Source organism: Lepus europaeus, chromosome 10 (genome assembly GCF_033115175.1).
Source record: "Lepus europaeus isolate LE1 chromosome 10, mLepTim1.pri, whole genome shotgun sequence".
Lineage (NCBI taxonomy): Eukaryota > Metazoa > Chordata > Mammalia > Lagomorpha > Leporidae > Lepus > Lepus europaeus.
This window is the reverse complement of record NC_084836.1, coordinates 26,520,345-26,546,289: the sequence shown is the minus strand read 5'-3', so window position 1 is coordinate 26,546,289 and position 25,945 is coordinate 26,520,345. Positions and strand designations below refer to the sequence as shown.

The 25,945-nt window shown below is 48.1% G+C and overlaps 1 protein-coding gene across 2 annotated transcripts in view; it reads left to right on the top strand.

Annotated features, from left to right (window-relative positions):
• The window catches only part of PLXNC1 (plexin C1), a 157,414-nt gene that overhangs the window by 41,203 nt on the left and 90,266 nt on the right, over nt 1-25,945 (top strand). For both annotated transcript variants that reach the window (XM_062203121.1, XM_062203120.1), the window contains exon 5: nt 20,474-20,588. In XM_062203121.1, the coding sequence (XP_062059105.1) occupies nt 20,474-20,588 (115 nt within the window). The remainder of the gene's footprint in view (nt 1-20,473; nt 20,589-25,945) is intronic.

Below are 25,945 nucleotides of genomic sequence, written 5' to 3'. Positions count from 1 at the left end.
CCTAATGGTTTATAAGAATGAGCATTTATACACATTAACTTTCCTTGCAGCTGGGACTTCCTGCCAATGGTAGGGATGGGGCGGCTGTCTGTGCGAAGCTCTGCAGGTTGAGTTCAGATTGGCTTCCTATAGCTCACTCTGCACGTACAAAGGGTTTCAAGAAGGTCGTGGAAATTGGAATTAAGAGGTAATTTTATTTTGGCACAAAAAGTGTTTGAAATTCATGCATATATTTTTTAATAATATATATCTCCTATGAACTTTTTGAAGACCCTTGTGTTCTTCTAAAGGCAGATAGTGGAAGCAGAAGAGACCAAACTAGGCTGTGCAACGCAGCCAAAGCCTCTGCTCACATGTGTTGGCTGGGGTTCCGTTTATAAAAGGAAGCTCCAGAGCCACACCCAGCACCACTGGGTGAGGGAGATACACTCAGCGTGCTGTAGCAGGAGACTGCAAAGCGACATGCCAAAAGGTGGCGTGGGTGTGCGATCGCAGCCCGGGAGGGACTGAAGAATGGGGAACAACCGTCCGGTCTACCAACTAGTAAGGGCCCTGAGTGTGAGAAGGGCTGGCTTAGAGGAAGTGCAGGGTTTCATGGGAACGCAGAGAAAACATCAACCTCAAATTTGCAAGGCCAAGGAAGAGCCCTTGTCGAGCAAGTGATAGTGAAAGGGTTGGCAGCTGTCAGCTAGGTAAAGAGGAGACGAGGGAGGCGGCTGAGGGAACAGGCTAGGCGAAGACCCCAGCCACGGGAGACCCCGCTCTGAAGCCGGGTCTGGACAGGGCATACAGTGTAGCAGAGGAGTGAGCACGCGTGCTAGGCAGGGCAGGTGCGGAGGGATCTTCTAAGTCACGTCAAAGGATTTGGACTCTGTTAGAAGGACCCTGGGGGCCACTGCAAGGTGTTACTTCGATGAGTGAGCAGATCAGCTGTTTTAGAACAAGCACTGGGGTGTAAGACAGGCAGGCAGCAGGCGGTTGTAAACCAGCAAGAGACTGGGGGCTGAATGAGAGCGATAGTGCTGGTGATGGGAAGAAGTGGGCGGATTGGAGAACTGTTTGGAAGATAACAGTGACAGGGCTTGGGGATGAATTGAATCCCTCGCTTGAGGCAGGCTTGAGTCTGAGGCAGGAAAAATGGGGCCATAAAATAAATGGTGAAGTATCCGGGTGGCCGTTTGTTCGTTGCTTGTCGGGGAGATGTATTCTTTTTCCCTTGATCCAAGCCCTCAGGAAGACAACAAAAAGTGATACACCTGAACATACGAGAGCGCTGGCAAAGCATTCACGGGAAAAGCATTCGCAGGAACAAGGAATTAAAGATGGTGATTTTGGTGCAAGTTTTTTTTTTTTTTTTTTTGCAATCCACACACATAAGAGATCTTCAAAAAGTTGTTGGAAAGGGCATATTGTGATGAAATTATGCATGGATTTCAAACTTTATGTGCACCAACATAAACTTATCTTTTAATGCTATTTTTCCCTGAACTCTTTTTTAAAAGATTTGTCTAGTTGAAAGGCAGAATGATAGAGGGAGAGACAGAGAAAAAAAGAGATCTTCCATCCACTGGGTTATTCCTCAAAGGACCTCAAAAACTGGAGTTAGGCTAGGCTGAAGCCAAGAGCCAGAGACTCCATCTCGGTGTTCCCCATGGTGGGGAGGGAGCCAAGCACTTGAGCTGTCATCCACTGCCCTCCCAGGCGTGTTACCAGGGACCTGCCCCGGAACTGGTGCTCTGGTATGGGATGCTGGCATCACAGAGGTGGCGGCTTAACAAGCTGCAGCCCAGTGCCAGCCCCTCCATGGACTGTTTGAAGGAATCCATCCTCTGGATTCCTCCTGTGTCCCAGGCACTGGAGGAGGCACTGGGTTGAAACCCAAAGAATCAGCACCTAAGTCAGACGCAGGGCTCCCGAGAGAGCCAGGGCTGCAGCTCAGACTGTGCAGTGCAAGGGAGCTACTGCTCTTTGACCAGCCCTGCAGCGACTTTGCTGCCGAGCCTGCAGAAGAAGAAGTACGGGCATCTGGCTTGGGTGACCAGATGGCCAGAGGGGCCCCGGTCTGAGTGGGAACATTGGAGGAGCTGCCTCTTTGGGATGCCCAGCAGACCAGGCCTTGACTTGCACCCTGGGAGCGTGCTCAGGATACCAACACGGGCAGGGTAGAGGTCTACTGGAACCAAACCCAGAGTGCTGTGCAACCTGCAGATTTCTTATCTTCTCTGTGCCAAATTTCCTCTTCCATAAAGCAGGCTTCATCACAGGACCTTCCCCAGAGCGCTGTGGAGAGCAGTCAGTGAGATAATGTGGGCAACGTCCTAGGCACGGTGCCTGGTTCACCACAAGCATCAAAGGACCGTTAGCTGTGGTTCTAGTGGGAGCCAGGCGGGGGCCATTGGTTGTCCCTGCGGTGGCCTTGAACCTGGATGGAGTTTCACCGGGGGCAGGGTGGGAGGCAGAAGTGAGAGGTCTGTTTACCGAGTGGCACAATGAGTTATGTGGCTGGCTGTAGGAGGAAGGAAGGGGCTGGGGGTGCTGGGTGGGTCCAGGACGTGACGGGCTCTGAGCTTAGACATTCTCAGTGCTGGGAGCTCACTCATTAAAGGGTTGGAAGAAGAGGACTACCATGATCATATTTGTGAAGTTTTCTTTTTTTTTTTTTTCAAGGTTTATTTATTTATTTGATAGGCACAGAGACAGAGACTGTGAGAGAAACAAAGATCTTCCATCCATGGGTTCATTCCCCAAATGTCTGCAATAGCTAGGGCTTATCTATGCTGAAGCCAGGAGCCTGGAACTCCATCTGGGTTCCCCAACATGGGTGTAGGGGCCCAGGGACTTGGGCCATCCTCTGCTGCTTTGCCAGGTTCATTAGCAGGGAGCTGGATCAGAAGCAGAACAACCAGGACTCAAACTGGTGCTGATGTGGGATGCCAGCATCGCCGGCCACAGCACTGGCCTCGTTTGTGTGTTTCGTGCGGATGGCAGTGTGGAGGGTGAGCCTTGTTAACTGGAGCATCGCATAGGCTGTGCCAACCTCCCCCCGCCCCCGCAGGCCACTTTCCTCTCGTGCATTTTATGAAACGCAAGTGGATTTCATTCTCTCAGTGGTCGTTTCTCCAAATCCCGTGTGGTCCCCCAGCTCTGGCAGCGTCACCGTGGAGCTCGCTGGCTTTGGTCGTGGTCACATCATAGTGTCAGGCCTCCATCCTCTTCAGAAAACGGGCCCCCCCAGCAAAGGCCACGCCTGCCTGCACTGTCCCATCCCTGCAGGCTCCGCCCTGCGCAGGTGGGGACGTGCTGCCTGTTGGGATTCTGGAGGCTCCTCTGGGTTATTTATCCAAGTTTAGTCTCCGCCCCACGTTCTGCTGTGTGCTGCCTCCATGGTGCCGGGTGGAAGACCTTCCAGCAGGCCCTGGGAGCTGTGTTTAGGGCCTCAGCTGCTGTCAGGCTGTTCCACGCAGGAGATTAAGAGCAAGAGCACTTCCAACAACAGACTCTGGGGCCGGGCTCCCCCTCAGACTTCCTGAAGGGGCGGCGAGGGACAGAAGGGGACTTTGTAGCACACGAGACAAAACTGAGATCTGAGCGCTGAACGTGTTTGTCCGCACGCCTCAGAGCGACAGACTCAATGGTTTGCAGATGATCACTTCCCGCTGCCTTGCTTTGCTCCCCTGTGTCGAGGTCTCTCCTGGAAGAGGCACCTCTTTCTGGAGTCCCCCAGGGCCAGTCATTAACCCTAAGGGGACCCTGCCCACCAGGGCTGTCCATGGTGACCGTGACTTGTGGTCACGTGCTGCTGAGGGTCAGGCTGTCGGCCCCCAGGAGAGGCAGGCTACGGGCAGAGAGAGGACTGCTGACTGGTTTTTAGCAGCAAGGTGCGGCAGGCCGTGCCCCACTCTCCCTCAGAGCGGGGTGCCGGGGCCCTGTCCCCAGGAGGCCTGCTGGAGTCCAGACTCCGCGGGTGGAGAACATGGTGTCGTGCACCAGGCACTGCCCTCACCCATGCCCTGCCACGTCCCTTTGGGGCTCCCAGGACCCTACAAGAGAAGGACTATGCCCATTCCCACTCTACAGGTCAGAGATAACCCAGACAGCTTCCTACTGCTGCTGTGACAAATCGCCCATCCCTGGTGGCTTCAGCCCATGCGAGTTCATTGTCCGAGAGTTCTGGAGGTCACGGTCTGAAATCAGGTCCACGGGATTCAAAATCCCGATGTCCACAGGTCTGCTGAGAGAAGCCGTGTTCTCACCTGGTCCAGCTTCTGGAGGTTGCATGCTTGTCCTGGCTCCTGGCCCCTTCCTGCGTCTTCTTCCCACACTGCAGTGTGGCGTCTGTCATCTTCCCGGGCTCTGATCTGTTTCTGGCTGGTCTGCTTCTGCCTCCTTGTGCTTACATGGGGCCTGCACAGATAATCCAGATACAGCCTCGCCACGCAGTCACATCTCGAAGTCCCTTTTGCCATATAAGGTCCCACGGTCACAGGTTCTGGGTCTAGGAACGTGGATGTTTTTGGAGACCATTATTCCCCTACTGCGTGTTTTGCAAGTGGTGAAATCAGGGGTCAAGCGTAAGCTTAGCTCTAATTCTGAGGCCACACCTTTATCTACCCTGGAAGCAAAAGGAGAGAGGAACAAGGGACATCCGTGTGATGCGGGGTGTGGGGGAATCCTGGGACAAACGCCGGGGAGACTTTTCAGGGTCACTGGTAAGCATCAAAAGGATGTGGCATTCAGGACCCACCTGGGTTAGAGAAACCCTTCTGTTGTGGCGGGGCTGGGTCCCAAGAAGGAACACAGATGACATGGAGGGAAGGTCACCAGAAAAGCACGATTGGTTGACATGCAAACCTTCCCTACCCACTCAGAGAGCAGTGCGAGCCTGCTCAGGGGAGGGCTGCACTCAGCAAGGTTCACGTCCATCCCTTTATATGACCTGGAGGCGTGGGGCAGGTGTCGAGGGCGGGGCTTACTTGAATGCTCAAAGCGGGTGGAAATCTCCAAGGTGTCATGGCGTCAGGTGAGTGATGGGAGTGTGTCAGTGCGGACGTTTTATTCTAATGCTGCTCTCGTGAGCTACAGGTCATGGTGAGGGTGCAGCTGGCAGCCGTGTTGGATTTCTGTTGCCAGCCCCGGTAGTAAGCAGTGAGACTGGCCACTGCTATTTCCCACTGCGTGGAAGGGAGTGGTAAGCAGAGCTGCAGCCCACGTGTGGCTGTCGGGCGCTGCTGGTGACCTCAACTCCTCCTTGCTAGCTTCCTCCCTGCTTAAATCACTTCTACCTTGGCAGCTTAAGGATCTGCCCATTGGTTTATTGGGTCTTTATTGAGCACCTAGTACGGTCAGACACCGACCTCAGTACTAGAATCCTAAGCACTAGCAGCGAGCAACCTTGACCTCAGTTCTTGCCCTCACGGAGAGCCTTGCCATGAGTTGTTAGTTTCCAGCTCAGGGGCTTGAAAGAACGCCAGTGTGTGCAATAGTGGTTCTGGAGGAGAGACGTCTGGAAATGAGGAGTTAGCAGGCCTGGGCCCCCCGTGGAGAATCTGGGGGCCGGGGGGACCCTTTCTCATCGCTTCCAGGTTCGGGCTGCTCCGGGTGCCTCCGGACATGTAGCGGGATTCCTCCACCTCTGCCTCATTGTCTGGGTGTGCCTGGATCTCCCTCTCCTCTCCTCACAAAGACACCATGATTCCGGGATGCTTTCCTCTTGGCAGTATGCACTAATTGCTTCCACAAGGACCCTGTGTCCAGAGAAGGGGACATGCTGAGGTTCTGGGCGGACACGAAGGAAGATGAACGGTGCAGAAACCAATGAGGAAATCGAACGTGCAGAGGTGACCCGTGCATGAATAAATCTGAAAAAGGGAGGCAGGTGGGAGGCAGGGCAGGTGCTATGGTTAGAGTAGGATGCGGCTCCTGAAATTGCGCAGATCTTTAAATCCCAAAGTCGCAAGCGAATGGTACTGGGAACAGGGCGTCATGACCCACTGATGACATGTAGGAGGTGGGCCTGGTGGGAGGTCCTTAGGTCACTGGGGATGTGCCCTCAGAAGTCACTTCTTCCAAGAAGCTTGGTTATAAAAGCCAAGTTGGGGCCGGCGTTGCAGTTCAATAGGCTAATCCTCTGCCTGCAGCGCCAGCACACCAGGTTCTAGTCCCGGTCAGGGCACCGGATTCTGTCCTGGTTGCTCTTCTTCCAGTCCAGCTCTCTGCTGTGGCCCAGGAGTGCAGTGGAGGATGGCCCAAGTGCTTGGGCCCTGCAACCACATGGGAGACCAGGAGAAGCACCTGGCTCCTGGCTTCAGATCAGCGCGGTGCGCCAGCCGTAGTGGCCATTGGGGGTGAACCAACGGAAAAGGAAGACCTTTCTCTCTGTCTCTCTCACTGTCCACTCTGCCTGTCAAAAAAAAAAAAAAAGAAAGAAAGAAAAAGAAAAAGCCAAGTTGGGGTGAAAGTTATCTGGCTCAGCAGTTCAGATGCCTGTAACCCATGTTGGGGTGCCTGGATTCATGCCCTGACTCCACTTCCGGTTCTACTTCCTGCTGATGTGTACTCTAGGGGGAAGCAGGTGATGGCTCAAGAACTTGGGTCCCTGCCACCCATGTGGGAGACCTTGATAGAGTTTTGGGCTCCTGGCTTTGGCCTGGCATAGCCTTGGCTGTTGTGGGCATTTGGGGGAGTGAACCCACCAATGAGAGAGCTTTCTCTGTCTATCTCTGTGTCTCTGTTTATCTACCTTTCAAATAAATAAAGATGAATAAAAAATTTGTTTTCTTAAAAAAAAAATGTTGAGTTGAACCAATGGAACCGTGCAGCCTTGGACCGTGAACCTCCCAAAACCAGGACTGAAACAAACTGCCTTCCTTCATAAGTAGTTACCTGGTCAAAGTCACGAAAGCTGACGATTGTAGATGTTGTAATTTTTTTAAAGATGTATTTTATTTACTTGAAAGGGAGGGAGGGAGGGAGGGAGGGAGGGAGAGAGAGAGAGAGAGAGAGAGAGAGAGATCATCCATCCATCCAGTGGTTCACTCCCCAAATGGCTGCAATGACTGAGGCTGGTCCAGGCTGCAGCCATGAGCCCAGAGCCTCCATCCTGGTCTCCCACATGGGTCAGAGGCCCAAGCACCTGAGCCGTCTTCTGCTGCTCTTCAAGGTGCATTAGCAGAGAGCTGGATAGAAAGTGGAGCAGCTCCACTTCCAACCGGGACTCCAACCGGCTCCCACATGGGATGCCGGCGCTGCAGGCTGTGGCTTAACCTGCTATGCCGTGACGCTGGCCCCAAGGGACCAGTATCATTCTAACGCAGGCTTCAGACCTTGTTTCCTGCCAGTCCAGGATGTGTCCCTGTGCAGCTCTCAGGCTGCCATCTGCAACGCAACACTTTCTGGTCCGGTGCGGCTGTAATGACAGCGATAATGATAATAATGAGATTGGAGGTGGCCCCTCCTTCTTGTGTGAGGACCCCATTGTGCCGACTAATTGTGTAGAAGCAAGTAGGACAACTGTCTGTGGGTGAAGCGGTGGGAGTGAAGAGGAGTGTGTCATTTGGGCCCCTGGGGCGTTCCTGCATTGCCCTGGCACCTGCTGAACCGTGCATCTGGGCCATGGAGAATGCTGGGAGGGCTTGGGGGGGGGGTGAGATCTGATACTGGGGGGTCAACCTGCATCTCCTGGCTGTGTGAGCAGGCCGAGTGAGTCCTGAGCAGAGGGAGAAGAGAGGACGAGGCAGCCCAGGGCCACAGCCCCACGCTGGCCGTCCGAGACGGCTGGGGGTGGTCGGCCCAGGGAGCGCTCTGCTGGCTCAGGAGCCAGGACTTCTGCTAGGCAGCGCTGGCGATGGAGGGCGTCAGGCCCCCGGCCTTTATCTGTACGATCTCTTTAATTGCTGCTCTCCGACTTCTCACGAGCACCATTAAGGACTCCCCTCTTAGTAAATCTGTGTTCTAATGGAATGGCTGTTTTTTTGAAATGACCTTTTCTTAGGCAGCGTGCACTTTCATAAGTATGTATCGATTGGCTTTTAAAAATTCCTCAAATGTTTTCACTTGTCTTTGTGACCTAGTATTTGTCCTGTTCCCAGCAGCTCCTCCACATTCGAAGTATGTGCAGCTCTTCCCACAATGCCTTTCTGCCAGAGCTGATTTTGTAACATCTGGGCGTTTTATTCTGCTTTATGGGCAGCTCACCGTTTGTGACTGGTCAGGTATGGGGTTTAGTGATGCTGTCGTCTGCTTCCTGGTGGGCACACGGAGGCCCTCGGAGGCTAAAGGATGTGCCCCCAAACGCACGAGAAGTGTGTGAGAGCAGCTTGGAACCCAGACTGTCCTACTCAAGAGGCAGCATGTTCTATTGTGAAAATTGCATTGCTAATTGTTTATTTGATAGAGAGATAGGTGGGTAGGTATGTAAGTAGGTAGGTCGATCAATCAATTGATTAATTGATCTCCTGTCCACTGGTTTACTCTCCAAATGACTGCAATAGCTAGGCCTGGGCCAGGCTGAAACCAGGACCCAGGAAGTCAGCCTGAGTCTCCCATGAGAGTGGCAGGGACCCAACTACTTAAGCCATCACCTGTGGCTTCCCAGGGTGCTCAGCAGCAGGAAGCTGGATTGGAAGTGGAGCCAAGACTTGAACCCAGGCACTGTGATATGAGTTGTGGACGTCCTCCAAGCAGCATTTGAACCACTGTGCCAAACACCCATTCTGCTGTTCCTATGTTGGCACTGCCTCTGTGTTTATGTGCCGCCCTACGTTGTTCACTTCACAGTTTGTAGCTTAGAAATAAGCACACCCACTTTGTGTACATTCATCGCTCACAAAGGAGCCACGTGCGGTGAGGGCCACACATCCCTTTTGTGTGTGTTTCAGTCCGCATGTGTGTTTTACCTGCGCTAAGTCATTTCAAAACAAAGTCTGGTGTTCCACCGCCCCGGTGAACTGAAATCAATGAGATGACTTATGCTGGCCGCTCTCTGCAGGCACAGACAAGAATGTAGCCACTTGAAAATGTAATCCTTAATCCAATTCAGCTAACGTGTGTTGAATCCCAGCCGTGGGCCAGGCCCTGTACTAGGCCCCGCGGGAAAGAGAGATGATTGAGATTGAGCCCTGCAACTCACAGGTTGCTGAGAACAGGCTCAGGGCTCAGAGAGCTGGTGCTGAAGGCTGGAGGAGGCCCCAGAGACCCCTTCATTGTTGGGAGAAAGGAGGGTTGTAGTTAAGAATCTCCCAAGAAGGCGTGCCCTGTGGCTGCTCCCGTGCCTAGGAAAGCACGCTGGAGGTGGAGCAGGTGTGCATGTGGCTGGGGGACCTTACCGCACAATGGTCACTACCGTCTTGTGTGTGTTTGACTATGTCATCCAGGTTTTTGGTTACATTCTCTATTTCCCTTGCCTGTGTCACAATAGCAACTCCTGATAGTCACTGAGGTATTACTGTAAAACTTTGTGCTGTGGAAGCTGCTATTATTTGCATTGCTGCCGATGGAGAGCCTGGGACACAGAGGGCAGGTGGCTTGCTCACCAGTCTGTGAATGACAGAACCACTCTCCCTTCCCCTACTCGGCTCCAGCCAGTCCGGTCTATGTGATCAGTCCCTGGTAGGTTGTGCTTTAAACGCATTCAGGGCCTTTGCACCTGCTGTTTCTTTCTGGAACTGCGCCTCTCACTCCTCTTGATGTGTCTGCGTGGCTCTCATCCTGGTCTCTGAGCTGAAGTGCTTTCTGTCTTGGGCAGGCTGTCTAAGACAGGCTCCTTCCTGCCATCAGTGTGAAGAAAGCAAAGACTAGATCTTAGTGTCCAGGTGAACAGCTGAGTTTGGAAATCCGACTTGTAGGCTGTGGGGCATGAGAGGCTCCTAGGTAGGGAATGGAGTGTAGGATGCCACGGAGTATGTTTTTAAAAGATTTTTTATTAATTTATTTGAGAGGTAGAGTTATAGACAGAGAGAGAGGTCTTCCATCTGCTGGTTCACTCCCCAAATGGCCACAATGGCTCGACCTGAGCCAATGCAAGCCGGGAGCCAGGAGCTTCTTCTGGGTCTCCTACGCGGTTGCAGGGGCCCAATGACTTGTACTGTCTTCCGCTGTTTTCCCAGGCCATAGCAGAGAGCTGGATGGGAAGAGGAGCAGCCGTGACTAGAACCAGCACCCATATGGGATGCTGGCACTGCAGCCCACTACACCACAGCGCCAGCCCCAACCATTGAGTATTTTTAAGCACGGGTGATATGATCAGCTGTGTGCTTGAGAAAGTCTCTGACGTCAGTGTGAAGGTTGATTGGCGACAGCAGAGGGCAGAAGGGGGGAGACTAGTCAGGCAGCTGCTGCGTGAGGCTGGGGGAGGGGCGATGAGCAAAGATGGAGTGGAGCTGGCTCGGAGGGATGCTCTGAACTAGCAGGCCATCGTCGGGGGCTGTGAGAGTCATCACCCTGGCACAGCGTTGTTCAACATGTAGAGTATTGCTCAGTAAACAAGATCCAGCTGTTTCCCGAGTGTGTGACTGGATCCCTGTCCCCTGCAGAGCCATCCCTTAAAGGGACACAGTCTCCAGGCACAGCCAGATGTTCAGCCTCTGGGGAGACCTGCAGCCCAGAAACTTGTTCAGCATATTGTACCTGATGTTTCCCAAACCCAGCACAACTCAAGGAAGGCACTTTGAGAAATGCTGGGAGATGGATTAAAACCTATGCTTTCCTGTAAGGTCACATCCTAGGAGAACCTCTATACTTGGCATTTATGATGCTGCTACCCTGGCAGCCTTTTTTTTTTTTTTTTTTTTTTTTAAGATTTATTTGAAGGGCAAAGTTACAGAGAGAAAGGGAGAGACAAAGGTCTTCCATCTGCTGGTTCACTCCCCAAATGGCCACAATGACCAGGGCTAGGCTAGGCCAAAGCTGGGAGCCAGGTGCTTCTTCCAGGTTTCCCACTTGAGTGACAGGGGCCCAAGCACTTGGGTCATCTTCCTCTGCTTTTCCAGGTGCATTAGCAGGGAGCTGGATCAGAAGCAGAGCAGCCGGGATTTGAACTGGTGCCCATACGGGATGCCAACGTGGAAGGAGGTGGCTTAACCCTCTACACCACAGCACCCCCCACCCTGGAAGCCTTTAACATTTTGCGCAATTGGGCATAGCAGTGACAGTATAATGCCAGTGCCAGACATCATGTTAACCAAACTGCATCGCAGTCTGCTAGTCTCTGACGTGACACTATAACACTTGTCTCAGCGGGTAGTTGTACGGGTTAATGTGTCAGTCCTGGAAAGCCCTGGAAGTAGCATGTGGCCCATGGCTCCTGAGAAGGTGCTGTGGAAGGTTCCCCAGGGTCATGTGTCAGTACTGAGTCCCCAGTACAACCGTGCGGGGAGGTGGGCCTGATGGCAATGGTGGGCCGATGTTCAGGTGATGAGGGTCAGGAATGGATTCATCCCAGCTGTGAAAGGGGTGCAGGCTACAAGCTGGAGCTCTTGCTTTCTCCTTCACACCCTCTTTTGCCCTTCTACCTTCTGCCATGGGGTTTATGCAACAAGAAGGCCCTTGCCAGAGGTGAGCCCCTGTCCCTTGGGCCTTCTGGCTTCCAGAATGGCAAAGAAACAAACGTTTTCCTTCTAAACGCCTCATCTGTGGAATTGTGGTAGGGCAGCACGAAACAGACTAAAACAGAAGGGTGTGCCGGTGGTAGCTGTGGTGAGAGGCAATCCAGGGAGCAGACGAGCTGTGGACGTTGAAGCTGTACCAACTGGGTTCGTATCTCAGCTCCTTCACTCCCTCTCGACTGTAGGAACGGCGAGTAGAACCTTCTCTGCCTCTGTTTCCCCATCTGCAAAGCAGGGGCACTTCTCATAGCTGCTTTCCAGGTTTGTTGTGAAAAAAAGAAACAAATAAGTCATGTGAAAAGACATGGCCTGGCGTGTTAGATGTTTTTGCTTTCTCAAAAAAAACCTTCTAAATTGTCTCTGTTATTAGCATAACTTTATCATGTAAATTGACTTTGTGGTTCCAATGATGAAGATCCAATTTTTCAGCTTTCCTGGCGAGCTATTTTGTTCTTATGTTTTGGCATCACCCTCTCCGGTTCTGGAGGGCTTTAGTTCAGAGCTGAGTTGGTCACCGTGGCGTCCTCTTGTGTTCAGCAAAGCTTGGTTTTGTCATCTCGTGGACTGGCCATCAGCATGGCAGGCCGTCCTGTCTGGCGGCCACCTGGTCCCTCCTTGGAGCTCTGTGCCCATGCTGAAGCTTCGGACATCTGTTTGCATTCACTTAGCGGACACCTCGGCATGCTGTTGGAGCAACCCCCATGGGCCCACCCACACCTCCACCCTCCCCAGTGTGGACGTGCTCCCCTGCTCCTGAGAGAGAGAAGCCAGATTTCCTTGGGAAAACTTGTCTGATATTCTCTCGGTATCGACTCTTTAGAACAGGACACACTAACCCCCAGGTTGCAGCCAAGTGGCTGAGATTTCGTTATCAGATTTCTTCAGGGACTGTCTGCTCTTCCCAAACAATTAGATTAGAGGGGGCTGATGAAATTCCAGTGGCAGAAATTAGGAGTTACATTTCTGAGTTCAGAGTTTCTGGTTCAAGGTTGAGGAAGTGGCGAATTGTGACCGAGAGATTCCAGCCCAATGGGGTCAGATTCTCAAGGAACCCCTGCCCAGCCCCTGGGCCTTGCACCTGCCCGGAAGCTAAGCTCCTCAGAGGTGGGTCTCCTTGTTCTTTATGTTGGCATGAAAACAATTAATAATTTAAGCTGTGCCCATTTTAAAAAAATGGAAATGCTGTATAAATACAGTACTGTAATAATAAATTTAAAAGTCGATCCAGCTGGGCACGGCTCCCAACTGCCACTGAACAGAAACACAAATAAGTAAAGAAGAAGAAAAACTGCCGTATAATGCAAATGGCTGTGCTCTTGTTGCTGTCGGCTCCTCTCTTATTGCAAGTGTAGGGTATTGAAGTCACATTACGGATGAATTGGTTTTGTGGGCTAACCTGGAAACCTAATCACTCTTGATAATGTTAGTTCTGTGGGGAGAAATGTTCTCCCTCTTATGAACAGATGGCTTGCAAGGAAATTTTTTTGGAACACAATAGATTTCTAAGTCCAAGGCCGCCTGGAATGTTAACCTCTAGCTGAAGGTTTTCTATTTCAGTCTGCTGATAGATGAGCATTATAGGCCTTCCAGAAGGCTCACCTCTGCATTTCCTCCTTAAATCCTAGCCACCCTCCTCGTCCTAGGGGTGACCTCACCTTCTCTGTTCTGTGGCTGGAGTCCCCAGCCCTGTACACTCATCCTGGCTCAGCCCCACCCCTCTAACTCCTGTGGGGGCCCCAGGGAGCCAGGGGGAACACTGAGTGTCTTCGTTTTCAGTGGGGATTGGGCTCCACAGGCAGCACCCGCCCCCCAGCCGAGCATCCACGGGGGTGGCTCTGAAGCCTGACGTCTGCCACTTGGCAGCTTTGTGACCCTGGCATGTTCCTGTCCTTCTCTGTGCCCTGTGTCATCCCTGTGGAAGGAGGTGGTTGTGGGAACAAACTCAAAACACACAGAGCAGGACATAGAGGGGTGTTCCCTCCATGCCGGTGTGCAGGTGGGGTGGGTGCTCAGGACATATTATGGCCTGCACAGATGTCTAGATACGCAGGAAGCAAACTCACTATAGGGAAAATACTTTCTCAATTCCAACCAGCAAGCTTAGAAACAAGTGTCTGGAATCTTCTTGTTCATCACTAGGTCTGGAACGTACATTTTAAAAAATATTTTATTTATTTATTTGAAAGTCAGAGTTATAGAGAGGCAGAGGCACAGAGGGAGGGAGAGAGAGAGTCAGTCTTCCATCTGCTGGTTCACTCCCTAAATGACCGCATGGCTGGAGCTGGACTGATCCGAAGGCAGGAGCCAGGAGCTTCTTCCAGGTCTCCCACGAGGGTGCAGGGGCCCAAGGACTTGGGCCATCTTCTACTGCTTTCCCAGGCCATAGAAGAGAGCTGGATTGGAAGTGGAGCAGCCAGGACGCGAACTGGCACCCGTGTGGGATGCTAGCACTGCAGGCGGTGGCTTTACCTGCTATGCAACAGTGCCGGCCCCTGGAACATATATTTTTATGAGTTGGAGGTAGAGGGCAGGGGATCAACATACTAATTTAGTTGAGTGACAATATAAAAAGTTTATTATTTGGGGTAAATTAAACTCTAAATACAGTAGATTTTATAGCAAATTAATTAGAACAAGCCTTAAATAGTTTCATTCACTGAATTGTTAGCACTTTAACCATGTTTTCCACCTATGAAAAAAAATTTAATTAACTTTTTGGTTTGGGGATTTTTGTTTCTGTAGGCAATCTTTTCTTTGCATTTGGGCAAATTCTGTTTATTAATTTGCCAATAAGCTGTGTTTCCTTATTCAGTTCATCACGTAATCATGAGATCTAACTGGAAATGGGAGGTAGAAAAGTAAAGTAGTGATTGGGAATCTTAGGACTTTTGGAAAAGTCCTTCTTTGGTTTGAATGTATATCCCCCAAAAGCATATGTTGGGAACTTAATTCCCAGTGCCGCAATGTTGAGAGAGGAGGGCCTGGTGGGTGGTATTCAGATCATGAGACCCCGCCCTCATGCATGGATGAGTCCAAGTTCAATCTCTTGCTCTTGCCCAAGTGCAGGCCCCTCAGCCTTGGAGTTTCTAGCCTTCAGAACTGTAGGGTGTGAATCTTATTGCTGTAATAGCAACACACAATAGGCTAAGACTGAAAATTGGCCAGCAATCCCACTACTGTGGAGATACCCAGAAGACATGAATGCATTGTATCAGAGAGGTGCCTGGACCACCATATTTACAGCAGCACTGTTCACAATAGCCAAACTATGGGATCAGCCAAGTGTCCCTCATCAGATGAATGGATAAAGAAAGTGTGGCTCACACACACACATACACATACACACAGTGGAATATTACTCAGCTATAAAAAGAATGGAATTCTATTATTTGCATCAAAATAGTTGCAACTGGAGGACACTGCATTGAGTGAAATAAGCCAGACACAGAAAAACAAATTAAGCATGTTCTCCCTTATAGGTAGGAGCTGAAAATTTTTAAAAATCAAGGAAACAATAGCAAAAAAAGAAAAAGCATTTTGTCGAATTTTGTTTTGGATCCTTATTGGCACATTGCTAGGAGTCACGTATTACTATAGTTTTGATGATCTGTGATTACCTTGAAGCTTACTGTATGTGGGGGAAGTTGGCATCTGTTCATGTGATTGTTGTTGCTAGCTCTTGCCTGTGTTCCTGCTGAACTATAGTCTTTTCGCTTTTTGCTTGTTGAACTCTGTATTTAGTGGAGCGGTAAGCCTTTGACTATAGTGTAAAATGAACATGTGCTGTCTGAAAAAATTTTTTAAAGAACATTGGTCCTGGGGAGTGGGGCTGTTGCTTTAACAAATACCTGAAAATATGGAAGTGACTTTGGGAGTGAGTAATGAGGTAGGGGCTGAAAGAATTTGAAGGAACTAGCAAAGGCCTCAATGGTTGTCAAAGGGGTATTAAGGATGGTTCTGTCGAGGAGAAGACGACAAGAGGTGTGGAGAAATCTGGAACTTGGTAGACGCTGCTTCAGCAGTCATGAACCGAGTGTTGATGGAAATGGGAGGGAGTGGGGGGGGGGGTAAAGCCCACTCTGGCGAGGACTCAGGGGGACCTGAGCAGCAAGGCACTGGGAATTAGAGTAAAGTCATCCTTATGATACGGCTGCAAAGAGCTCAGTGGGATTGGGTCCATACCCTAGGACTTGGTAGAAGGCAGAACCTAAGAGTGACGCGCTAGGCTCTCTGACAGTGAAATGTTGAAGGAGGTATATAGCCACTTTGAACTATATATAATAAGAGGTGAGAGGAGAAAAATGATTGGAAAACATAACTGATAACTAACAGAGAAGCACAGCAGGAAAATTTGGAAAATTCACAGCCTGGCCATGTAACGAGTGAAAAGGCATCTTTAGGAGAACAAACCAAGGGTGGGGCCAAGTGACCCATTGCTAAAGAGATTAATTTGGGGAGAAGGAAGCCAGGAACTACTCATCAATAGTAGAATGATCTGGAAAGCATTTCAGAGTTCTGTAAGGCAGGATACAACCTTGAGGGCAAGGTTTCCAGAAGGGGTGCCCCCAGGGCCTGAGCATCCCCCATCCAGGGCCACCATAGGACTGTGCTCCTCACATTCTCAGTGCTACCTGGCCACCTCAACTGTGGCCCAAGCAGGCACAGGTGCATGTTGGGCCACTGCTTGGGACCACTACGTGGTAGGCCTTGATAGGTACAGAGGAGGGGTCTGGTGTCTCCACCTCCATGTCACAGGATGTTTCGAGAGCCTGGGGTTCCATACAGAAGTTTGCTGCAGGAGCAAAGACAGAGGACAGTGCCCAGTGAAGCCATGGCAACGGGACAGTCCCCAGTATCCCAGGACTATGGAGCTGCCACTGTGTAACCCCAGCCTAAGAAAGCTTCAGGCACAAGACCCCAACCTGTAATTGCTGCTGGGCAGGCAAAGCCCATCAAAGCCATAGGCTTTGAGGTTCAAAGGCCTTAGAGGTTCAACCCCTGCCCCATTATGGGACATGGACTCAAAAGAGATCATTCTGGAGCCCTAAGAGTTAATGTTGTTTGCTATGGTGAGTTTTGGATATTCTTGGGGCCAGTAACCTCTTTCTTCCTGCCTGTTTCTCCAGTTTGAAATGGAAATTTCTATCTTACACCTGTCTCATCATTGTATTTTAGAAGCTCTTAACTTGTTTAATTTCACAGGCTCCTAGCTGGAGAGGAATTTGCCTCAGGATGAATCATGGTTGGAGTCTCATTCCTATTTGATTTAGATGGACCTCTAGACTTTGCGCTTTTCAGTCGATGCTGGAACAAGTCAAGGTGTTGAGGCCATGAGGATGGGACATATTTATTTTGCATGCCAGAAGGATGTGAATTTTGGGAGCCAGAGGTGGAATACTATGGTTTGAATGTGTATCCCCCAAAGCATGTATTGGAAACTTTACCTCCAGTGCAACCACGTTGGGAGGTGTGGCTCACGGGAGGTGTGTAGCTCCTGATTGGATGAATGCTGATCATGAAAGACAAGGGCTTGAGGCTGCCAGTGCAAGCTTTCCTTTTCACCCTCTGTTGCCTTCCGCCTTCCGCTGTGGGATGTCATGAGAAGGTGCTCACTGGATGTGGACCCCTCAGCCTTATACTTCCCAACCCCAGACCTATCAAAAGCAAATCTGTATTCTTTATAAATTACCCAGTCTGAGATATTCTGTGATGGCAGTGCAAAACAGACTGTGACGGATCCTCAGGAGGGGATTGGGCAAGAGCAATAGCACAGGTTAAGAGAGCAAAGGTATCTATCTGTGACATTCTTTCCAGAACGCACCCGTTCTAATCGGAATCCAATTTTCCTCTTCTCTGTGGCCTGAAGAAATGGAAATGAAGCCAGTTAAGAAACCAGACTCTCTGAGCGTGCCTCACCGAGAGATTTTAATTCCATTTGGGCAATCGTTTAAGTGATTACACACTTGACCACTGCTTTTGTTGACACGCACGAGGAAGAGTGATGGCTTTCAAAAGAATTATTTCTAAGTAACTGACTTTGTTTACCAAAATGTGGGAGCTATAAGGTCTGATCCCCTTCCTTTAGAAATTTCAGTGTGTGGGCAATGTGCTGTCATAAGGATTTTACAATCTGCAATGTTTGAGAAGTCATAAGATCCTGTTGTTGGTTGGCCATCTGGTTATACATTTTTGGTGTCACGGTTTGCTACTTATTTATTTATTTATTTTTTACTGATGAGAGGTGAAAATAGGAGTTCAGAAATGTCATAGGTTTTTTTTTTGTTTGTTTTTTTCTATAAACAAGGACTTTTTTTTTTTTTTTTTAGTTAGTTGACATGATTTTGTTTTTTATCCTAGGCAGTGTAGGAATTTTGATTCCTTTTTTTTTTTTTTTCCAAAAATGAAGCAACCTCAACTGCTCAACTCCTAATTTGATCCCTAGATCTGAACTGGCTTTGAACTTCAAAAGTAGCTTCTTTACCGTGGAGTCAAACATAAATCAAACTCTAGAAAGAAAAATCACCCACAGAAAGGACCTGTGGCGATTGCATGGCTCATCCATTCATTCACACATATTTATAGGAAGCCTAGTATTTGCATCTTGTGCTGCCAGACTCTCAGGGACTTGCTCCAGAAATATTAGAGGTGCTCCCCTGCCTCTGAGGAGCTCGGCGCTCACTTGGGGAGCAATGACATAGACGTACGAAAACAGTGAAGCTGAAATTCAAGGCGGCGGATGATTAAATAGCAAAATGTGTGGTTCCGACAAGAAATGCTACAGGAGTTCAGAAAAGGGAGTGATAACTCAGTGCGCGCTACTGTTCTCTGCCTACAAATTGGCAAATTGTAGCACTATTTGTATGAAATATTTTACACTTGTTTTTTTGGCAGCCGAGGCCTTGACTCGCAGGCAACATTAAGAGCCTACGAAAATGTTTGTACACCAGTCTCTCCAGAGTTGGCTGAGTTTTGTTTTCTTCTAGGCAGAGGAAGTGCCTTCTGCAAACCCGCATGCCCGTGAGAGGCAGGGAGCTTTTTCACAGTCGCGGTGTCTCTCAGATATGAAATAAGGAACCAGCGTCTCTCTTCTTGGTGTTTCAATACAGCAGTACTTGTCCCTGCATTGCAAACTCGCCCTGACGTGGAAAGGCGGTTTAATTTGAACTTAATGTCCGTGACGGACAAGCCAGCCATCAAGGGTCAGGTAGATGGATGGCTTTGGAGGATCGTTAATGAAAAATCCCTTTGGTGACGGAGGGTGGAGAAGAAACTGACACAGATGGAGGAGGAGCCAGGCCACAGCGGTGCTCACCATGGGCGGGGCTTCCCCCAGATGTCAGAGGAGGGTGACACGCTACAAGAACTGTGCTTGGGGTTGATGCTTAGCGAAACTCCCTGACTTCCTGTTCTATTTTTGCCATATTCATATTAGCACATGGCTTAAAGATGAAACTAGGAGATCTAAATTCTTAAGAATTCAAAGAGAGAAAGAGGAGGGCAGGAAGGAGAAGCAAACCACTGTGGAGCCCGATGCCCCAACCGTACCATGTTCCACTCCAATCCCTCAAAAACTTTCTACCCCCAAGTGCAGTCATCATTCAGGTGCTTTTTAATCTCATGATTTGTGTGTTTTCAGCCTGTTTTTTTTTTTTTTTTTGCAGATAGACAGTATGAGAGAGACAGAAAGAAAGGTTTTCCTTCTGTTGGTTCACTCCCCAAATGGCCGCCATGGCCAGCGCGCTGCACCAATCCAAAGCCAGGAGCCAGGTGCTTCTTCCTGGTCTCCCATGCGGGTGCAGGGCCCAAGCACTTGGGCCATCCTCCACTGCCCTCCCGGGCCACAGCAGAGAGCTGGACTGGAAGAGGAGCAACCGGGACTAGAATCCGGCACCCACACAGGGTGCCGGTGCCGCAGGCAGAGGATTAACTAAGTGAGCCACGGTGCTGGCCCCTTCAGCCTGTTTTAACCCTCACTGGCCATAGGCTCACTACCCCTTTAACCTCTGACCATGAGTTGATACAGATACTAGAGGCACTTTGTTCTTCCTTGATACTAGAAGATAAAGTGGCACTTGGTGTGCCTTCTTGTCAGTTTGGTGGCTCACCTGCTGAGCCCGGGGTTCCCAAGTTAGCATGACCCAGAGTGACTGGATGCATTCAGCAAGTGAGTGATGTCCCCATTGCCTGCTCAGTGTCTGTTTATCCACACTGTTGGCCCTGGTCACAACATGAGACTTATCTGGGGCATCCTCCGGCCTTGCGGACTGGGGGAAGTGGCCCTGGACAATGTTTCACCCATAACTTTTGATATAATTTGTCTCTGTCTAAGTAAATGCTACACAGCAGATGGTAATGGAATGTCTTATCAAATTCCTGGGCAGACTCTGTCCTTGAAATGTTTTTATTTAATTACCATACTGCAAGGCACAAACTAGCAGCTTTGTTAATCCTAGTTTTTAACACAAACGTTACCTAGTAGGTGGATGTTAAGGGAATGAACTGCAATCCAAAACGTATACGATTTGGGAACGCTCTCTTGGGCTGCTCTTTGCTAGGTGTTTAGCAAAGGGAGCTCTTTATTGTAGAATCATGAGAGGATATACTTCGAATGTGTTTGGCAATGTCAGCTTGAGAGATGGCTCAGGAGTCCAAGTTCAACATGTTGTCTACATTTGTTCGCTGCTGCTAGACATGATGGGGAAAAAATTGCTCTGCTGTTTTCTTGTTGCTTTTCATGGTTTTAGCATCATGTTCCTATTCCTGTTCAAAATCAATAATCCACTGTACAAAGCCTGGCATTTTGTACTGAAGCCAAGAGAAAGTTTTAACTAATGCAAGTATGGAGTTGCCGTTTTGTTGCTCTTTTCTTAAAGGTGTACTTTTCAAGGAGATTGCACACATTCAGAGAACTTAGACAACTGGCTGGGTGTTTCCTCTGGAGGGAAAAAGTGTCCCAAAGTGCAAATAATTCGAAGCAACAAAGATAAGGTAAGAGGAAAGATTTTAATTTGTCTCCATTGTAACATCCTCAGCTGATGCTAACTTCCTTCTGTGTGTAACCCATCTATTTGCAGACAAAGAAGCTTAGTTGTAAGAGTCCATTCATTTTGTTCATGATTTTGTGCCTACCATGCACTCTGCCAGGTGTCGGGGTATCACAGTAATCAAGTCACATCATGAGCCTGCCCTCGTGGAGTTTGTTATCTTGTAGAGCTAAGTGTGACCCTCCATAGGTGAGCTCAAAGAAAAGATGGACTGTTAATGCAAGAAATGTGTGTTGACCCCAAAACTAGAGAAAAGTAAGTTCAGAGTCCAGGTCAACAAGATTCCTTAAATGTGGCTTAGCTGTAGACTTTCGTCTTGCTTTCTGGTCCTTTATCCTGCTGTGTGAGCTCTTCCCAGCAACTGTCCTGTGAACATGGCATCAACTAATATTGACAGGGATGGAGAGAAAACCACTGTGTGCTTCAAATACTCCAAGTGAGGTCCCTTGCAAAGCCAGTGGGCTCTTGTCACTAGATGAGAGAAGGGGAACACTGAGCATATTCCAACATTTCCTGATGCTGATACCAACCATGCCCTAGAGGGAAAATGCAGCTTGTGCCTTGCAATCTCAGTGGTGCTGTGAGGAGACATTTCCTCCCTAATTATGGCTCTTGTGTTATGAATAATTGTCCCGAGTCCCCATCAGAAGCCAGTTGACCTGTCTGGTGAGCTTGCTGTGTTTTATGTGAATGCCACATTAACAAGGAAATAGGCTACTTTCGCTTTTCCCTTACACTTTGCCATTTCAAATAGCAAGAATCCTACCACTTAAGATGATTTAACATTTAATAAAGGAGAGCCAGAACATTTAATGAGTGATAAATAATAAAAGAATCAAGCTTTCAAGTCATAATGGATCAGAACTCTTGGATTTCAAGTTATTTGGCTGTTGCAGGAGATACTTTCTGTTGTCTCCTTTTTTTTTTTTTTTTTTTTTCGGGGTGGGGGGAGGCATGGGAGAAGGAAGAACTTTCAGAGCCTTCATACAAACCTCCACTAGCCCTGAACTGGAGTGAATGGATTTGGTGTGGAAGATGCTTAGGCCTCCAAGTATAGATCAGGTCAAAATTTTCTTTCTGTTATCAGTCTGAAAGTTGGCTGATTTTCATACAAATAGAGAATGCTAGAAAGTCCCGTGATCCCTGAATATACCCTGGGTTCTGATAAGTGATTAAGATTATCCAGAATTTTTTTCTTTCATCTTTTTTTAAAAATTTAAGGGCTAGATGTAGTGGGAGGGAGTTGCTTGTTCATTAACTAGAAAGTACTGCTTATATAATTTGCGTATCTACATATGGATTCACTTGTATAAATTAATCATCACTTATGTGTAGTCTGGAACATTCCAGAAAATGCTTGTCACCTAAACACCACTAGTGCTGTCTTCTCCCTCCCAAATCCTCTTGTGGTTTACCTGATCCTCCCAGAGTCTTCCACTCATCCATTCCCTCACTTACTCCCTCGACATCACTCTCAAGACAAAGGAAATAAGGGTTTGGTAATCTGATTAAAGCTACACTTGAAACTAGCCTTGAACTGATTTTTTTTTAATTTAAAGATTTATTTATTTTATTTTATTTGAAAGTCAGAGTTACACAGAGAGAAGGAAAGGTAGAAGGAGAGAGAGTGAGTCTTCCATCTACTGGTTCACTCCCCAGATGGCCGCAACGGCCAGAGCTGTGCCAATCTGAAGCCAGGAGCATCTTTCAGGTCTCCCAAGCAGGTGCAGGGGCCTAAGAACTTGGGCCATCTTCTACTGCTTTCCCAGGCCACAGCAGAGAGCCGCATCAGAAGTGGAACAGCTGGGACTCAAACTGGCGCCCATGAGCCGGATCAGAAGTGGAGCAGCCAGAACTCAAACCGATGCCCATATGGGATGCCGGCATTGCAGGTGGTGGCTTTACCTACTACGCCACAGCACCAGCCCCAGAACTGATTCTTTTAATAATGTTGATAAGACATCTGATCCATTTCTTGATCGTATTATTTCCAGATAGTTCCTACTCTTAGGGCATCTGTGACTTAGCTGAAAAACTCAAATCTTTCTTTGTTTACATCATATTTGACCCTGCCCTACATAGACGGCTGTGTGCGGTCATCCCCAGTTCCATTAGCTCAATGAAAAGGGTGTTTGCTAACTGCCTGTCATACGCCTGGTCACCTTCCAGTATTTTGCTTTCAAGACTTATTTATTTATTTTGAAAGTCAGAGTTACAGAGAGAGAGGGAAAGACTGAGATCTTCCATCCACTGGTCACTCCCCAGATGGCCACAATGGCCAGGGCTGAGCTAATCCGAAGCCAGGAACCACACATTTCATCCAGGTCTCTCATGTGGGTGGCAAGTGTTTGGGCTCCTTCCACTGCTTTTCCCAGGCCATTCAGGGAGCTGAATCACAGCTGGAGCAGCCAGGACACGAACCGGCACCCACATGGGATGCAGATGTCACAGGTAGTGGCTTTACCTGTTACGCCACAATGCTGGCCCCACCTTCCAGTGTCTGTGTGGGGACAGGAAAACCCTCTTCTAATGCAGAACTTTCATTCACAAGAAGCTTTCGTTCTTTATGAATTTTTTAAAGATTTATTTATTTATTTGAAAAGCAGAGTTACAGAGAGGCAGAGGCAGAGAGAGAGGTCTTCCATCTGCTGATTCACTCCCCAAATGACTACAATGTCAGGAGCTGTGCCTATCCAAAGCCAGGAGCCAGGAGCTCCTTCCAGGTCTCCCATGTGAGTGCAGGAGCCCAAGGGCCTAGGCCATCTTCTACTGCTTTCCCAGGCCACAGGAGAGAGCTGGATTGGAAGTGGAGCAGCCAGGACTCAAACCAACGCCCATATGGGATGCTGACACTGCAGGCGGCAGCTTTACCCGCTACACCACAGTGCCGGCCCCTGAAGCCTTGTTTCTTTACATAAAACAATTAGAAGACAGTCCATCCTTGTCCTCACCATGGAATCCACATTAGAAAGAAGTAAATAGAGCAATTCCAGTTGCCTTGGAGGGATTTCTGTGAAGTTTTATTGAGGAAAAACAGCAAGGTGCAGACAGTATGCATAACACGATGCTACATCGGTGCGGAAATGTCCCTCTATGTGTTTATGTAGCTATGTCTCTGCATGATGATTTGGGAGCAGAACCGTCACATGAGGTTGTAAACCTGCCCCCCCCCCGCCCCCCACCCGGGAAATGACAGATGCGGTGGGGAGGGGGGCGGAGACAAGGACAACAGGAAGAGGAATGAAAGCCTCACCTGCACACAGACAGAAGAGGACAAGAGGCCTGATCGAATGTGTGCATTATGTAAAATGACACGGCTTCACACCTATACACAGATTCTTAACATTCAGTCAATGGGTTACACTAATAAAAACAGGAAAGACAGAGGAATAAAGTATGGCTCCCTTGCAACATGGGGTCTGAAGCAGAAGCACGAAGAAACAGTCTTATCAATCAGAACTGAAGAAGGAATTCTCCCACCACTGACGCTGTGAACATTGGCCTTTATTTCTGCCCAGCGCAATAGTTCAAGAAGCAAGTACCAGGAGCAATGACTGGAGTGAAATCTAGAAAATACCATTATTTGCTCTTATTAAGTAGCTGCGTATCTGCAAAAGCTACCTACATTAGCTGTAAAAATTATTCAAATGAAAAGAAGTGAATGAAGTGCTGAAAGTTTGATAAATATCCAAATACCAGGAACCTTACTACAAGGGCGGGTGCGTGGCACAGTGGTTGAGTCATTGCTCAGGACCCGCACATTCCATGATCACAGCTTGGTTCAAGTCCCAGCAGATGAAGATCGATCTCTCTCTGTTTCTCTGCCTTTCAAATAAAATGAAAATGAACAAATAAATACAACTTTGTAAAAAAAATTTCAAAAAACTCACTACCTGTCAGGTAAAACAAACTTTCAACTTCAATTAATAAAATGTCTCATTCATAAAAAAACAGAAACTCTGGGGCATAAGCTTTAAAAAAAAAAAGGTGTATGCCCTATATTTTAGAATCGTTTTTACTAGGAGGTATGTGTTGGATGGAGACAACTATGAAAAACAGTGATATTGGCTCTGCAACAGCTTATCTGAAGCCACTTTTTTCTAAAACTAATTAGACAGCAGAACAGTGGTCTATTGAGGCTATTTATAATTCATCACAGTGAAACCTTATCAATTAAAAACATAAGCATAAACAAAAACAGTTTACAAGGTGTTTTCCTGGAAGATAGGAAAAATATCTTGAATATATCCGGACACATTGTCTGTGGGTTTTTTTTTAAGGATTATTTATTTACTTATTTTTATTTGAAAGGCAGAGACAAAGACACACAGACAAAGATGATCTTCCATCTGCTTGCGGGTTAACTCCCTAGTTGTCTGTAACAACTGAGGGAGGGCCAGGTTAAAGCCAGGAGGCCAAAAGTCAATCCCAGTCTCCCACATGGGTGGCAGGGACCCAGGTCCAGAGCCATCACCTGCTGTGCCCCAGGGTGCATGGCAGCAGAAGGTGGAATTGGAAGTGGAGCCAGAACTTGAACCCAAGCACTCCAGTGTGGGTTGTACATGTCCCAAGCAGCATCGTAAGTACTGTGTTACCTGCCTGCCCCACACTGTGTGTAGGGAAAGTAGTATAAACATGTAACTTATTCCCTAACCTATTTTTCTAGATTTCATGTGATCCCAGAGAAATTTGAATATATTTTGAAAAAAAGAAATTTATTTAGGCAGTATCACCACTACTAGATGATAAACATACACTCCAAAATACATTTGTGAATATACTATATGTAAATGTAGTGTGCCTATATAGTTGATATATGTATTACATAATAATTCAATCCATGATTCTGATCTTAAAATAGGTATATGAAAGTACTTTGTATTTTGAAAGTTCATAGAAAATGTATTTTGAAAAGGAAAAATGAAATTATTTTTATTCAAAAAATGAGATCATGCATGGTTTTTCATAATACACCTTTTATGGACTTTTTGAAGACCCATTGTATGCATAGATTTAAGATTTTTTGCCCCAAAGTAAACTTGTGTTCTAATTCCATTTTTCCACAGACTTTGAAATTCTCTCGCATAGATCCATCAAATATAATACAAAGCTCAGAAATAGATGTAGAAGTTTCATGGGTCAGATTTCATAAAATAAGAGGGAACAAAAGGATTATTTTATAAAAAAAATGAGATAACTGCTTATACTATGAAAACATAATTATGTTTTACATTAAATATAAAAAGAAAATTTAGGCTATTTAAGGAATTCATTTTAAAAGATAGCTTTAGAAGAACTAAA